At 39.3% G+C, this 14,041-nt stretch overlaps 1 protein-coding gene across 1 annotated transcript in view; it reads right to left on the reverse strand.

Annotated features, from left to right (window-relative positions):
* LOC136875020 (hemolymph lipopolysaccharide-binding protein) overlaps nt 1-14,041 on the reverse strand; it is a 37,361-nt gene that overhangs the window by 10,526 nt on the left and 12,794 nt on the right. The window contains exons 2-4 of the mRNA XM_067148739.2: nt 13,338-13,526; nt 9,387-9,516; nt 6,637-6,915 (exon numbers count right to left, since the gene is read on the reverse strand). Of these exons, the coding sequence (XP_067004840.2) occupies nt 6,637-6,915; nt 9,387-9,516; nt 13,338-13,502 (574 nt within the window). The 5' untranslated portion in view covers nt 13,503-13,526. The remainder of the gene's footprint in view (nt 1-6,636; nt 6,916-9,386; nt 9,517-13,337; nt 13,527-14,041) is intronic.

Below are 14,041 nucleotides of genomic sequence, written 5' to 3' on the forward strand. Positions count from 1 at the left end.
CAGTCGCTCGTGATGTGCTAGCTTGGTTCCGCTTAGCTTGAAGACGACGTTCACGTTGGTCTTCAGATTCAGTCGCTCGCGATGTGTTAGCTTGGTTCCGCTTAGCTTGAAGACGACGTTCACGTTGGTCTTCAGATTTAGTCGCTCGCGATGTGCTAGCTTGGTTCCGTTTTGCTTGTAGACGATATTCACGTTGGTCTTCAGACTCAGTCGCTCGTGATGTGCTAGCTTGGTTCCGCTTAGCTTGAAGACGACGTTCACGTTGGTCTTCAGATTCAGTCGCTCGCGATGTGTTAGCTTGGTTCCGCTTAGCTTGAAGACGATATTCACGTTGGTCTTCAGATTTAGTCGCTCGCGATGTGCTAGCTTGGTTCCGTTTTGCTTGTAGACGATATTCACGTTGGTCTTCAGACTCAGTCGCTCGTGATGTGCTAGCTTGGTTCTGCTTAGCTTGCAGACGACGTTCACGTTGGTCTTCAGATTCAGTCGCTCGCGATGTGCTAGCTTGGTTCCGCTTAGCTTGAAGACGACGTTCACGTTGGTCTTCGGATTCAGTCGCTCGCGATGTGCTAGCTTGGTTCAGCTTAGCTTGAAGACGATATTCACGTTGGTCTTCAGATTCAGTCGCTCGCGATGTTCTGGCACGTTCCCGTGCAGCCTGAAGCCGCTTCTGTTGTTGATCATTAGTTTCATCAGCTCGCAAAAGCTTTAACTTCTTCGTTTTCGGTTGAATTTGACCGATTGTCTTAGATTTCCTTTTAGGCATTGTTAAATCCGAACGCTATTTATACACTTCTGAACGATAGTATTGTCCGAACGTTCACTATGCACTATTATCTGAATTCACTCTCTGTGAGGAAAATGAGTTTTATACCTCCAACTTCGATCTTAACATGCAATTTTAACTGAGTTTTAAACCTCGTAGTTCGATCTTGCTTGCTCCTCTGTACGTGAATGAGCTGTCATGTTTGTTTACGTACTTCGATTAATGCTTTGTTAGATGTACTACGACGAAAAACATAACAATAACGAACAAGGACAGGCAGATCTGGTACTGAAAGCATGTATAGAATTATTTTTGGGGGCTAATCAACGATAGTTTCACGGCCGACAGGATACGTCCCTCTAGCAAGCTGGAGCGCAGCGTAGATCTATTTGGCCGTGATATGTTACATAGGTCCTGTGCAAGCGGTAGATGGCAGAATCCTGATAAGTTTAACATAGTCACAATGCAACCGGTAGATGGCAGACGAACCTGCTCAACTACGTATTGTCACAAGAGCGACTGCAGAAATAATGACAAAGACGTGAAAATTTGGTACTAAAAGAAGGCCCAGAGAGTATTTTTGACGAAGAAAGATAAGTTCATGGCCGACTCAATGCGCGCTGGAGCGTAGTGTAGATCTAATTGGCCGCGTTAACTTACATAGTTCCAATGAAAAAGGTAGATGGCAGATGCGTGATAAGTTTGACATAGTTAAAAACTTAGCGGCAGATGGCAGACGAACCTGCGCAACTACGCATTTATACATGAGCAGCAGCACTAATAACGAACAAAGACGGGAATATTTGGTACTAAAAGAAGGCTGAGGAAGAGTTCATTACCCCGAATCAACAATAAGTTAAACTTGGTTTTTCAACGAACTATTTAGTAGTAAAATTTATTATTATTATTATTATTATTATTATTATTATTATTATTATTATTATTATTATTATTATTATTATTATTATTATTATTATTATTATTATGTGTTTATCTTTCAGTCTCCGTTTTAAATCTGTATCGTCTGCAAAGTTTTGCATGTCCTCCCTCCTCCTAGTCTTGCTGGAGGTGCCTACCCATACAGTATATTTTCTCTTGATCGTTAGTCGTAAGTAATGTGTACCAAGTTTCGATGAGAGATATGCTAGGACATGCAGACATCTCGGCCATTTTGTTCATTTTCTTTTACACACCTTCTTACCCCCGAAGCCGATGGTGGATATAGATTTAAGGTGCGTACTTCAAGAAAGAAATGGCGTTGTGATCACTAACGTTTTCAATTAATGGGGCAATGTCAGCGATAGTCGGCTATGGTGAGCGCGTGGTTATCGTATTGTGCATTTGAAAACAAATTTGTTGGACTGAAGATGGCCAAGGTCGGTGATATTTGCACCGTGGCCGTTCCCACGCGGTCAACTTACATTCCTCACTGCACCAACAATAGCGCTCCGCCGCCGCCCACTTTTGTCAGCACTGTTGCTGTGGCAACGTTGGGTTTCGGCTGAAAACCTGTCTACTAGGAGGACAATATGATCATTTCCTTTAGTTACTTTAATTTGATCACTTCGAATAAACTGCCATTGTCATTTCAAGATGCCTTTTCTACAATACCTCCTAAACTGAACGGCTTTCTTTCTGGTTTAAGTTTATGGCACCTTTTCCCTTATGGTGTGAATAACCCGAGCCCATAATATATTTGTCCAAGTGTTGCTGTTTCAGCCTGATTGAAGTACAATTAATATTATTCCACTGATATGTTGTTAGATATGAACATGAATTACTTACTTTAATTCAGAATTACTATGAATTTGGGTTGTATACTTTAATTAGAACAATCGATTATTAACTAATACTCACAGATATTCGTATCATTTGTGACCAATACTGGGAAAATGTGACAAAATAGAATGTAAAAACGAAAATCAGTTATTTCTTTCCACACAACTGAACGATTAACACATTTGACGCCACTGTTAGAACATACGTACAGATTATCGCTCTTCGTTTGTTTCTCACAGTCATTCAAAAATGAGATTGTGTAGCATTGTTACAACCTCCATTCTTTATATTCATATCAGCTATGTGGTAGAGTAATTGGATAAGAATATTTTATAATGCTATGATGATGATGATGATGATGATGAGAGGTTTTTCATATGTATGGCGTCCAGCAAAGGGAAAGTCTTTTACTCATTACTTTATAATTATAGTTATTGGTTTTTGGTTTGAAATATAATAGAACATACGAAGTCATTATTGCAAACGTCTTGCAAAATATCTTTTATAGGAAAATAAAAATACGATTTAATAGACGCATGTTACAATATTGTAACAATGGTATCAGAAGGGGAGGTGTTCCTTTTTCTTTTTGGTATAATTTTATGCAGGATGAGTCATGGTGACATGATGTTTGTAACCTCGGAAGAGGACTCGGGAGAAGAGGCAGTTGAAAAATTTGGTCATCATAGTGGCATGCAAATTAGAGAAATTTCAGAGACAGAAGTAGAGGCAACTGCTGATGGCGAAATACGTAAGGAAGATGTGGATTTCAGTGGCTTGGGGAAGTGAGATAATATTCCAGGGTTCAACCGACCGAACATGAACCTCGTATTTCTAGCAGAAATGCAGGACCATTTCGTCGCAGCTGTAATGATGTACATACAGTTCCTGTCCGCAGTGTGTATACGGAAGGTGGTACCGAGAAAATAAAGTAGTTCAGGTGATGTCGTAATAAGAGTAATGGAGTGGGTATTTGCTATGTCCACCATTTGCTCTGAGATATGTTTATAATGGAGGAGTCGATGTTGTCATAACACTATCGAACATTAGCGGGTTCTAACTACTTATTCAGCTACAGCAGGTTGTTGGAGCTTACCGTCCGAATGTTCTTCTCGGATACCACATGGATATCGTCGTCTTTCAGGTAATGTACAGTCACTCCCATAAATATTCGGCCACTGATAAAATCCGCGAAAAAGTGATGACAGTAACGCACCCATGAGCCGAATGTGAAACCAAATGTGTCCTAGTTATGAAACTACATTTGGTTGCTTAGGCCGAAGAAGAATCACGGAACATTAATGTACAGTATGCTGTAAAAGAAAGGACATAGTGGACATGGGTGAAATGACACGCCTCAAATATATTCGGTCACCCGAAAAGGCCGGGATTGCTGTTGTGTTCATTGACAGAGACAGGGCAGATAGCGTTGCAAAACGTTCAGTTCAGGAGTGCGGTGCCGCGAGACACGTCCTGCAGAAATTATTTGCTGCAGTGTTGCGGAGTGGTATCAAATGGGGTGCAAAAGACAACACAATACCACTTTTGAAGAACGCCAGCTCGTGATATTCCATCGTGCTCGAGGTAAATCGCATAGAAAGATATCGCAGATGCTTAACATAACCAGAACAACAATTGGAGATATAATAAGATGATGCAAAAATGAAGACAGAATTGATTCACTTCCCCAGACAGGCAGGCCAAGAAGGCTGACACAACGAGAGGAGCGGTTGTGCTTCAGAATAGAAAACGAAATCCGAAAATTAGTGTTCCGAAACTGGCAGCAGCTGTTTTAGAGGAGTGTGGAAAGAAAGTGGGTACTGATACCGTGCGAAGAGCACTGCGAAGGAATGAGTTCTTCCGGAGAAGAGCTAGGAGGAAACCATACATTAGTGCAGTAAATAAAAACAAGCGGCTAGAGTTCGCAAAAACCTTCGTACGCAAACCCAGTGCTTTGTGGGAGGATGTGTTATTTGTTGATGAGTCAAAGTTCAACGTCTTTGGGTCCGATGGAAAGCAATTTGTGTGGCGGAAACGTCACGAGGAACTGAGAACAAGCAATTTACAAGCAACGGTAAAACATTGTGGAGGAAGAGCAATCGTGTAGGGATGTGTAGCATCGAACGGCGTTGGTGCACTGAGTTTCATTGAAGGTACTTTGACAAAAAAGGGGGTATTTGGCTATCCTCAAAAAAATTTGCGACAATTTGTGGAACAACTTGGTATACAGTGTACTTCCAAGTTCTACCAAGATATCGACCTCAAGCACAAGTCGTAACTTGTCAGGCAGTGGCTGTTGTACAACTGCCCGAAGGTCTTGAAACTCCACCACAATCACCCGACCTGAACTCCATCGAGAAGATATGGAGTCGAATGAAGGCAGCTCTGCAATTGCGGCGGCCAAGTTCCTCCAATGACTTGAAGAGGAGACTGCTACAGGAATGGGCGGCATTAAGCCCTGATTATATCAAGAAAGTTATCGCCAGTACGTCCTAAATCATCAAGGTGGACCCACAAAGTACTGAATATGTAACATTGTTGTGAAATATGCGAGTTTATGTTGCTTTTTTATAGTGGCCGAATATTTTTGAGGTGGCACTGGAATTATTGCTTTTATTTAATGTACGACAGAGGGCGTACTAATGACTGTCAGAAGATTTTGAATTACATCACAATCAAGAAGTAATTATAAATAACCACCTAAACGATACTTTATTAATGCCTCAGGCAAAATTGAATAATTATTAAAACTTACAGGACATCGTGCCCAACGACTCTCCTGTTTCTCAGTAACTTTCAGTTAGGTTCACAACGTTCGCCAAATGTTGCCGTGAACTTTGCCGATCATACACCACATAGGAATGTAAACACTAGTATCGAAAACTGGCTGGCACGCAGCAACGAATGTTCGCCTATTGAGTGTTTTTCTTTTCAGTTCTTTATTTATACAGCTGAAGAGGACCACTAAGTGGTCGAAACATGTCCTGTAAGTTTTAATAATTATTCAATTTTGCCTGAGGCATTAATAAAGTATCGTTTAGGTGGTTATTTATACTTACTTCTTGATTAAACATCGATATGGTCATGAAATGGACAACTTGTAATATTACATCACAATGTTTGTAGAACGTGTTACTATGTTTTCCTACAAGTTTAGTTGTATTAAACGTTATGACTGTAGTGTAAGGATAACAACCCAATAAAAGTGTGTGAAAAATCAGACTGACCGACTATTTATGGGAGTAACTGTATACTGTCACAGGCGATCTTCATACAGGTCCCAGTGACAGTCCATGGGAACATAACAACATCGTGCGCAACGACTCTCCTGTTTCTCAGTAACTTTCAGTTAGGTTCACAACGTTCGCCAAATGTTGCCGTGAACTTTGCCGATCATACACCACATAGGAATGTAAACACTAGTATCGAAAACTGGCTGGCACGCAGCAACGAATGTTCGCCTATTGAGTGTGCAGCGATCAGAATAACTTTGTATTGGTAAGTGGGTAACCGCTTCTGATTTATGATTCCTTCACCGTTAATTAGAATCATATACGCTAACTCGTTCGTGGAAAACGCCTTCTGTCAGGCAAGAGCAGTCTGCAGTTTAAATGTCATCACATTCCACAGACAGACTACGTTCGTTATCAGTCGAGCAATAACCAGTTCGTTTGCTTCATGTGACTGACACTACTACGCTGTCGTTTGTCCGCGCGTGTTGTGTTTCTTATAACAGGTCGCTTGAACATGAAACTATAGTAACTCACAGCGTACAGAACTAAGCCACTCTTCTTAACTATTTTATTACCTTACGTGGAAGTACTCTACTTCATAAGTTCAAGAATGTTCCATTTCAGCACCAAAAGTATACCCCAGAAATAAAGACACGTTCCACGCACGTCTTTCTGATAATTTCGCTATCTGCTATAAGGTAAGAAAAAGGTGTACATCCTCTCTCTCTTTCTCATGGTATATCAGCTTTCATGAGATGATCTATTCGGCACTATTTTAAATGTATTTCTGTCAGATGTTGTTAATTTACGTGTACTCCTAGAACACTCATATCTTTTAAATTATGATACTTCACTAACCTGTGACAGCCATGAAATGTCCTTCCTTCAAGGAGTCGTGTACACCAACAAATACATGGCTATTATCGTAGGATCCTGTAAACTTGGGCTTCCTGGAGAAGAATGTCTTCACTACCTCTGCCTCAGCATCTGAGTTGATGACTATGAGGTGTCCACCTTCTTGAACACAAATGGAAAGAGCAGTTATCCAGTCCTCAGCCTTTGTATGCAGCTTGTAGTAGCCCAGTCCAGGAAACAATTCGTAGTCTCCTCTGGGTACTGATGAATTCAACTCCATTGCTAAACAGAAAATGTAATTTTCAATTGGTACCAACGAATGCAACGTTTACAATTTCCATCTCATATTCGGCTTTGTAATATATTATAATTTCACTAATAAGTCCAGAATTTTGCAGTAATTAAAATAATTCTGCTAAATGGTGATAAGATATCTTTTTTTTCTGTGACATAATTTTTATTTCTTTCCTTCATTCAGTTAACCAGTTATAGGTTTTATCCCAATTTCCAGTAAATATATTCGCAGTGGAGATACAGATTAATAAGGAAAGAATCCATATATTGTAAAACTTCGTGAAAGAAACTTAAAATGCAATGCATTATTCCTCTCGTTACATTATAATATAATTCCTTTTAACGCTGATAAGTTAAGGGTGTTTGTTAGGGCCGCTAGACATCTTAGTCGAGCATGTGACTTTCTCTCTATCTTCTATGTACTTATGTCTTCAGTGCAACCTGAACAATAGGTACTGACTGTCCTCCCTATTCTTTTTACGTAATAGTGCGTTAGTTATGTATTTTATGGGATACCGGGACATAGATATGTCTCTTTTCAGTATCACGTATCAGAATATTAAAGGAGTTTAATATGGTACTAGGATTACAGCATTGGTATATTTAACCGTTACCACAGAAGGAGATACAAAATATAGTGCCATTTCAGCTAATTATACACTCCTTTTCAATTATGTGTGTGACTGACGTCTGGAATTGTTCCAAAATTTAGTAACACGTACCATTATCAATTATTACATGTTATAAACCTCATTTTTGGTAAGTATTGAAAAATGTTTACAGTTCAAAAATAATAAAGTTGTTCATTAATCCACCTATTCAATACTTTATCTCCACTTATAGTGGTTACATAAACACGATAACACTTATTTGGGACATGTTTCGCCCTCAATTTAGGGCATCTTCAGCCTAAAATAATAATCTTCAAAAGTACATATAATATTATATATAGAAGATAAAAGATTAGCTAGTTACTAAAATTTGATACTTATAATGTGATATTGATACATTAATAACAACATGTTAATGGAACACTGTCAATGATTATACAAAAACTATCTTGTCAAAGACTAAAACTTCTTCCATTAAAAATACGTAGTTCTAATTAAAATGGTTCAAATAAAATTGTTAGTGGATTACCAATGTGATAATGACGTAATGCCAACGAAATGAGGGCGTAAACATAGGATAAACAGAAACACGTATGTCATATATACAACATGTTCAAGTCCGCTGCTAAAGTCGTAAGCGTGACGGTACCAAACCATACGTAAAGGCGAAAATGAAGCATTAGTTGAATTATTGTAGAAGAAGTGGCCCTTTGTACCGGTAGGAAATATTGTCAGAGACCTTGTCGAGAAATGTCAGTAGATGCTGGGATAATGTTCTCTGTAAGAGAAAGAAAGAAAGTGTTACGATGGTGAACGCAAGGAGAGAATTCTTTTTACGTTACCTAGAATAGATTAGGACTTACGTGTTTGTTGAAAGTTGTTACATGTTATCTACCGTTGTGTTGGTAGCCGCCCTTCTGTTAGCTCTGAGTCTCGTGTTGTAACTGTGCTGCAGAGGCGGTAGTGAACTCGCAGGGGAAGGAAAGGGGGAGTGTGGAAGGGTTATCCACGAATCTGATACCAAAAAACCAAACACACTGAGTATGCTACATTCACTTAAATAATCCAGTTATAGGCCTACACCAGATTACTAACGTGTTCAAGAGACATATTTTTAATATAGCGTTACCCTTTTCAAAAATGACAATCGAAGGAGCAAATTCAAACCCGAATTTACATTCATTTCAATATCTTCCTCATCATAATAAAGTAAAGTGAAAATATCCATATATGATATTGTTTATCATCAGAAAACCTAGACGAGATACATAGTTTCTTCGCTAGGTAGAAACAGGATCTATCTCAATCCACACTTTTCGAAATACTGATAGAATAAGAAAAAGTAATAAGCTTTACTTGAATCACCAAACGGATATTAACATACTCTACGTTGTGCAACACAAAATGAAAAATCTCACACATTCTTTTACCCAAAATTCTCCGTTATGTCGGAATTTGTGCTCGTTAGTGCGTGTATACATACACCACATGTTTCCGCGCATAGAAGATATTAAGATAAATTTCACAAATAAACTCGAAAGTACGCTCCTATAAGTCCTCCACATGAACATTCGTATTTGGAGAGGTGTAATATGATATTGAAATCTTACCACATCACCTCCTTTTGAGTATTGATTTATTAAATGAGATTATGTAACTTGTTGAAACCGATCATACGATATGTTATATCAAGTTACATAATTCTTGTTCATAAACCCAGGTTTCAGGAAGTGTTAGCATTTCTAATTAACGTTACTACTAGCCACATATGTAAAATATACGATTTGATATTTCGCTCATATTCACCGAATTCCAGAGTGCCTTATGCGTTGTCAATAAGTAACTTACTTGTTGCCATGGTGCTCAGCATAATCCTTTCCTTGCCACCACATTGTAGATAAGCGTGAGCCACATCCATGTCAACGTCTGTAGTTGTATTGCCTCCCTTATTTCGTATAGAATCCTTTTGCAAATCGACCTGAAATGTTGTAAAATTATCAATGAAATATATTATTTAAATGATACAAATAACAGGTAATATTTCCACAGATAGGCGAAGGTATAATTTCAGATCAAGGACGAATATCAGCATACAATAACAAACAGAGTGGTGAGAAAACTCTACTTGCACAGAGCAATCACGAATCATTCCCAGAGAGTTGGATGTGGTGGTTGCTGCTACTTCTCGCAATGAATTATCTGGTCCCAAATGAGTAGGAATTTTATTTCCCGAAAAAAAGAAGTATAATATAATAATGGAGGGGTCCGCAACGGAACTGATTAGGTTCTCGAGTACTCCGTATCGGACGTTTCGTTTCCCAGCAGAATAATATGGATGGAAGTGAGTCGAAAAAGTTGGCAAGAAAAGGCAAGCAAACTTAATTTCGTACTGTTGCTATTGAACCCGACAGGGGCATGATCCAAGGACCTTTGGTTGATATTGATCTTCGTAATTACGCACGCAATGCTATTTTAAGGGAAACAAGGCTGAAACTGATTAATATTCATATCATTAATAGAGGTAATACCGAAACTAATTAATATTCACACCATTGAGATGGATAAATTGTGTCTTTTAAAAATTATTCGACGAGATTTCTTTGTCTGCGACTTATTGCGCAGTATTGTCCTTTGTGTAGCGGGGGCCCGCAGAGGAAGCCAAGCCACCTTAGACCCGGGAGGGGTTATGAATGGGGATTCCCCGTGACATCACTCGAGAGAAGATATCCCTCCTTAAGACTCAGAGAATGAGGGGAAACCAACTTTTTCGAAACGAAATATAGGAGCCATCTTGGATTCGGACTAGCCAACTTAATTACCTACGATCTAGAAAATTATTGAAACTCAGATTATGGAGTCGTCTCCCGATTTAAAAGGGATAAATGTCACTGGGACATTTAGTTAGAGTGTGTCATGTCCCTTTTCTTGATAACTTTCAGAAGAAGGAAGAATACTGTGTGGTTTCTGCGTGGAAAAGTACTGGGCCATCTGGTTATTCTCATGACACGTCCTCGAAGAAGGGAGTTCACCACGCCGGGTGGGAGAAGCCGGACAGATTTTAATTAATTAAAGGAGATCCACCGAAGGATAAGTGAGTAGATATGTCTCAATCGCATCAACTAAATATTGGTCACCGATTAGCCGCACTATTATACCTCGAGTATGCCGTGAATAGGCAATACGCAAATTAGTGGAAGGGGTATCGCTCCCTTGTAAAAACCACTGCAGTAAGGGACGAGCGTCATTCGGGACTCGCGGCTCATCGACGGCGAAGCTATGCTCGGTTAACCCCTCGTTAGTTCTTTGTTCATGTGAAGTTAACTCCCATTTAAGATGAAATAATAGAATTCGCATAAACAGTGAATAGTTTTGGTCTCTGTGACGCCAGTGTTAACTTTTTATAAAACCGTGATGTGTAAAGTAATATTATTATCATTACTATAGCCCGATAGTATTACGTAGCGGCGGACTGAATAGTGGCCGAGAGATAGACGGGATTCGGTACTGAACCGCGGACTACGTAGTCGCATACGAGATCGTGACCGGACGTTCACATTGAACGCTGTTAACCGGAGTGTGGAATTAAACAGTGGCGTTGTGTGTGTACACGATTAACTGCCAGAGGCTCCACCAGGAACGAACCATGGACCCTCAACTTCAAGGTGGTATGGAGATGCAAGTAATCATCGCGTTGCCCATGGACCAGGAGTAAGTCCAGGATGGACTTCCCGAGCTGACGAAGGTGTCATCATGTGATAGAGATGAGTACAAATTTTCAATATCTGACATGCCTAATGGGGATGGGAATATCTATTGTAAGCTGACGCTATAAAAGATTAAAGATGTAGTCTAGTTGAAATAGAGCGCCGAAATGGGCGAAAAAGTTGGCAAGAAAAGGCAAGCAAACTTAATTTCGTACTGTTACTATTAGGGAAGTCCTCCTCATGAACAGATAAGATATTCTTCTAAAGGAAGTGAGCAAATTCCTTAAGAAATGTAATTTCATTTCGTTTTCTTGAAACAGCAAAATCCCAAAACTATATTATCATGTAGTTAATTATGGCCCATGGTAATATCAATATGCCCAAAGGCAGGTCCGACCTCCGCAAAGGTGATCCTGACCCGGAGTTTACGTACGGTAGGGTGGCCAGTTCCTTTCCGCTCCTCCATTCCCTTACCTCCACCAACAGCGCTTGGCAACCCATCCAAAACCTTAACCACGCCCAATGTTGCTTAACTTCGGAGATCTCACGCGATCCGGTGTTTCAACACGGCTATGGCCGTTGGATAATATCACTCTAGATAAGAGGAAAAGTCAGAACGGGCCGAGCCTGCTTCTTGCTAAATAACAGAACGAGGAGCGATTTAATAGGGAGGGAACAAAAAAGAGGAGAACTTCAGACGTCGTTGACGAGTTCCAGCACATACGATCACTTTTATATAAACGAATGGGGACAGCAAGTTGTCAAAGAACCGGCACCACAGACGAGAATCATGAATTTATTGAACAGTGGTTACATGTATGGTCAAGGAAAATTATGCCATTATTTCGTTGAGGATGCTGCACAAATCTCAAAAACTTTGGATCAGGTAGTCAACACGGACCTCAATGTTACCACATTGGTGAGGAATTTGCACCCATTTTGTTGCGTCGCATATTTACCCCTCCAACAACAATGGATGCAGCAAGGTACAACTAAATTCCGCATAGCACGGACGAGTCTTACCCTCCTGCAACCGTACTCTGTAGATGCAGAATTTCCCATGGAGCTTTATATCAGTACCCCTGTCTCCCCGGATCACAAGGCTGTAGATGCTGATATCAAAATTTCAGCTGTCAAGGCGTACGAGGCTACTGCGATTGTTCTCGAATTACGAAAAGAGGTAACGCCAATTTTGTGTCCTTAAGGTAACTTTTTCCCAGCAATATGATAAATAATCTCAAGAAATATCAGGAATAATATGTGGCTCGTGATGGCACACATTTCATCACATACAGTGTCCATAAAGTGAAATAACATCTCATTGTCATTTATTTTGTCCCATTAGGGTAAAATAGCTTACTATTCGGCACAAGAGCAAGTTACTGCACATTAAAACATATTTGGGGAAAATTTCATCCAGTGGAACTGTTGTAGAGTGGTAGGGACGGGTGTCGTAAACTGCATAAAAACTGTAAGATTAATTTTACGGGAACACAGTACTGGGTGGTGTGCGAATGCTAGGAGAAGATAATATTAACTAACTAGTAGCCCCAAATCTAGGACTAATCGTAACTCCGTGAGATCGGTGATGTTGTGTAAAAGGAACGGTAGAAAAATATCAGATTAACGGACATCACAAATTCCAATATTTAAATAGTTTCCCGAAACATTCTGTTATGTCTAGAGGACCTTCTAGTCATCTAAAACCAGTCTTGAAATCAATAGAAAAACGTCGTTGACTGAGAAAACACAAAATAAAGATAGAAGTATTTTCTTGCTACTCGAACAGAAATATATTATGTAACACTATTCTTATGTTTAACAGAAGAACTGTGTTGCATTGCAAATCCATAGCCTATATCCGTCTATCTTTGACCAAGGATATATACGACTTAAAAAAATTGGAAAATTCTACGAGTATTCAAATATAGCTTTATATGATAATCAACAAAAAGAAATGTCTTAAAAGTTGATTCTCCTTCTAATTTCTTATCAGTGCCTTCTGTAATGCATGTATCACACCTCTATATTGCTGGTTTTAGTGCATATAATTCCACCCTTTTTTAATATATGTCAGGTGTTGATTGTTACTTACCGAGACGATGCGGTGACTCGTCACATTCTTTCGGCTGCGGATCGTGTAACGGAGGGATTCGCCATTCATCGCTGGGCAGGATGGTTCGTTCTCGGTTCCATTTACCAGACACAGTGGCAGCAGTAGAAGAAGAAAGAAGTTGAAGAAGGCTTTCATGCTCTTCATATCTCTCCGAATGTTGCCTAACGCCTGATTCAAAACATCAAACACATTTCTTATTTTATTACGTTCACATCAGTGTGGTAATCATAATATTATTTTTAATATTGAAGTGTTTTTTATTCCTTAAAATAAATGAATACCATTTACACCCAACATCCAGTATATCAGAATTTTAAATACTCTAATTGATGAATACCATTGAAGGGTTAATTTTAATTGTGATAGGAAAATTTGGTTATGTTTGTTTGCTACTGGCCTCAAAAATGGTGGACACTGGCAGGAGATCAGTGTTTTACTTGAACTGTGTGGTGTGATGCCTGATGGTATAGTGAAGGCAAAAGAGTGATGTGTAATGGCGTTAGCCATGTGTATAATTGTATATGTCGTTGTGTAATAAATTATATTTCTTATCGTTGTGGTTAATAATAGATTCCCGTAACGAAACAATATGGTGACCCCCACGTGATAATAACGCGTAAAATGATTGATTGATTGATTGATTGATTGATTGATTGATTGATTGATTGATTGATTGATTGATT

This window comes from Anabrus simplex, chromosome 5, assembly GCF_040414725.1.
Source record: "Anabrus simplex isolate iqAnaSimp1 chromosome 5, ASM4041472v1, whole genome shotgun sequence".
Taxonomy (NCBI): domain Eukaryota; kingdom Metazoa; phylum Arthropoda; class Insecta; order Orthoptera; family Tettigoniidae; genus Anabrus; species Anabrus simplex.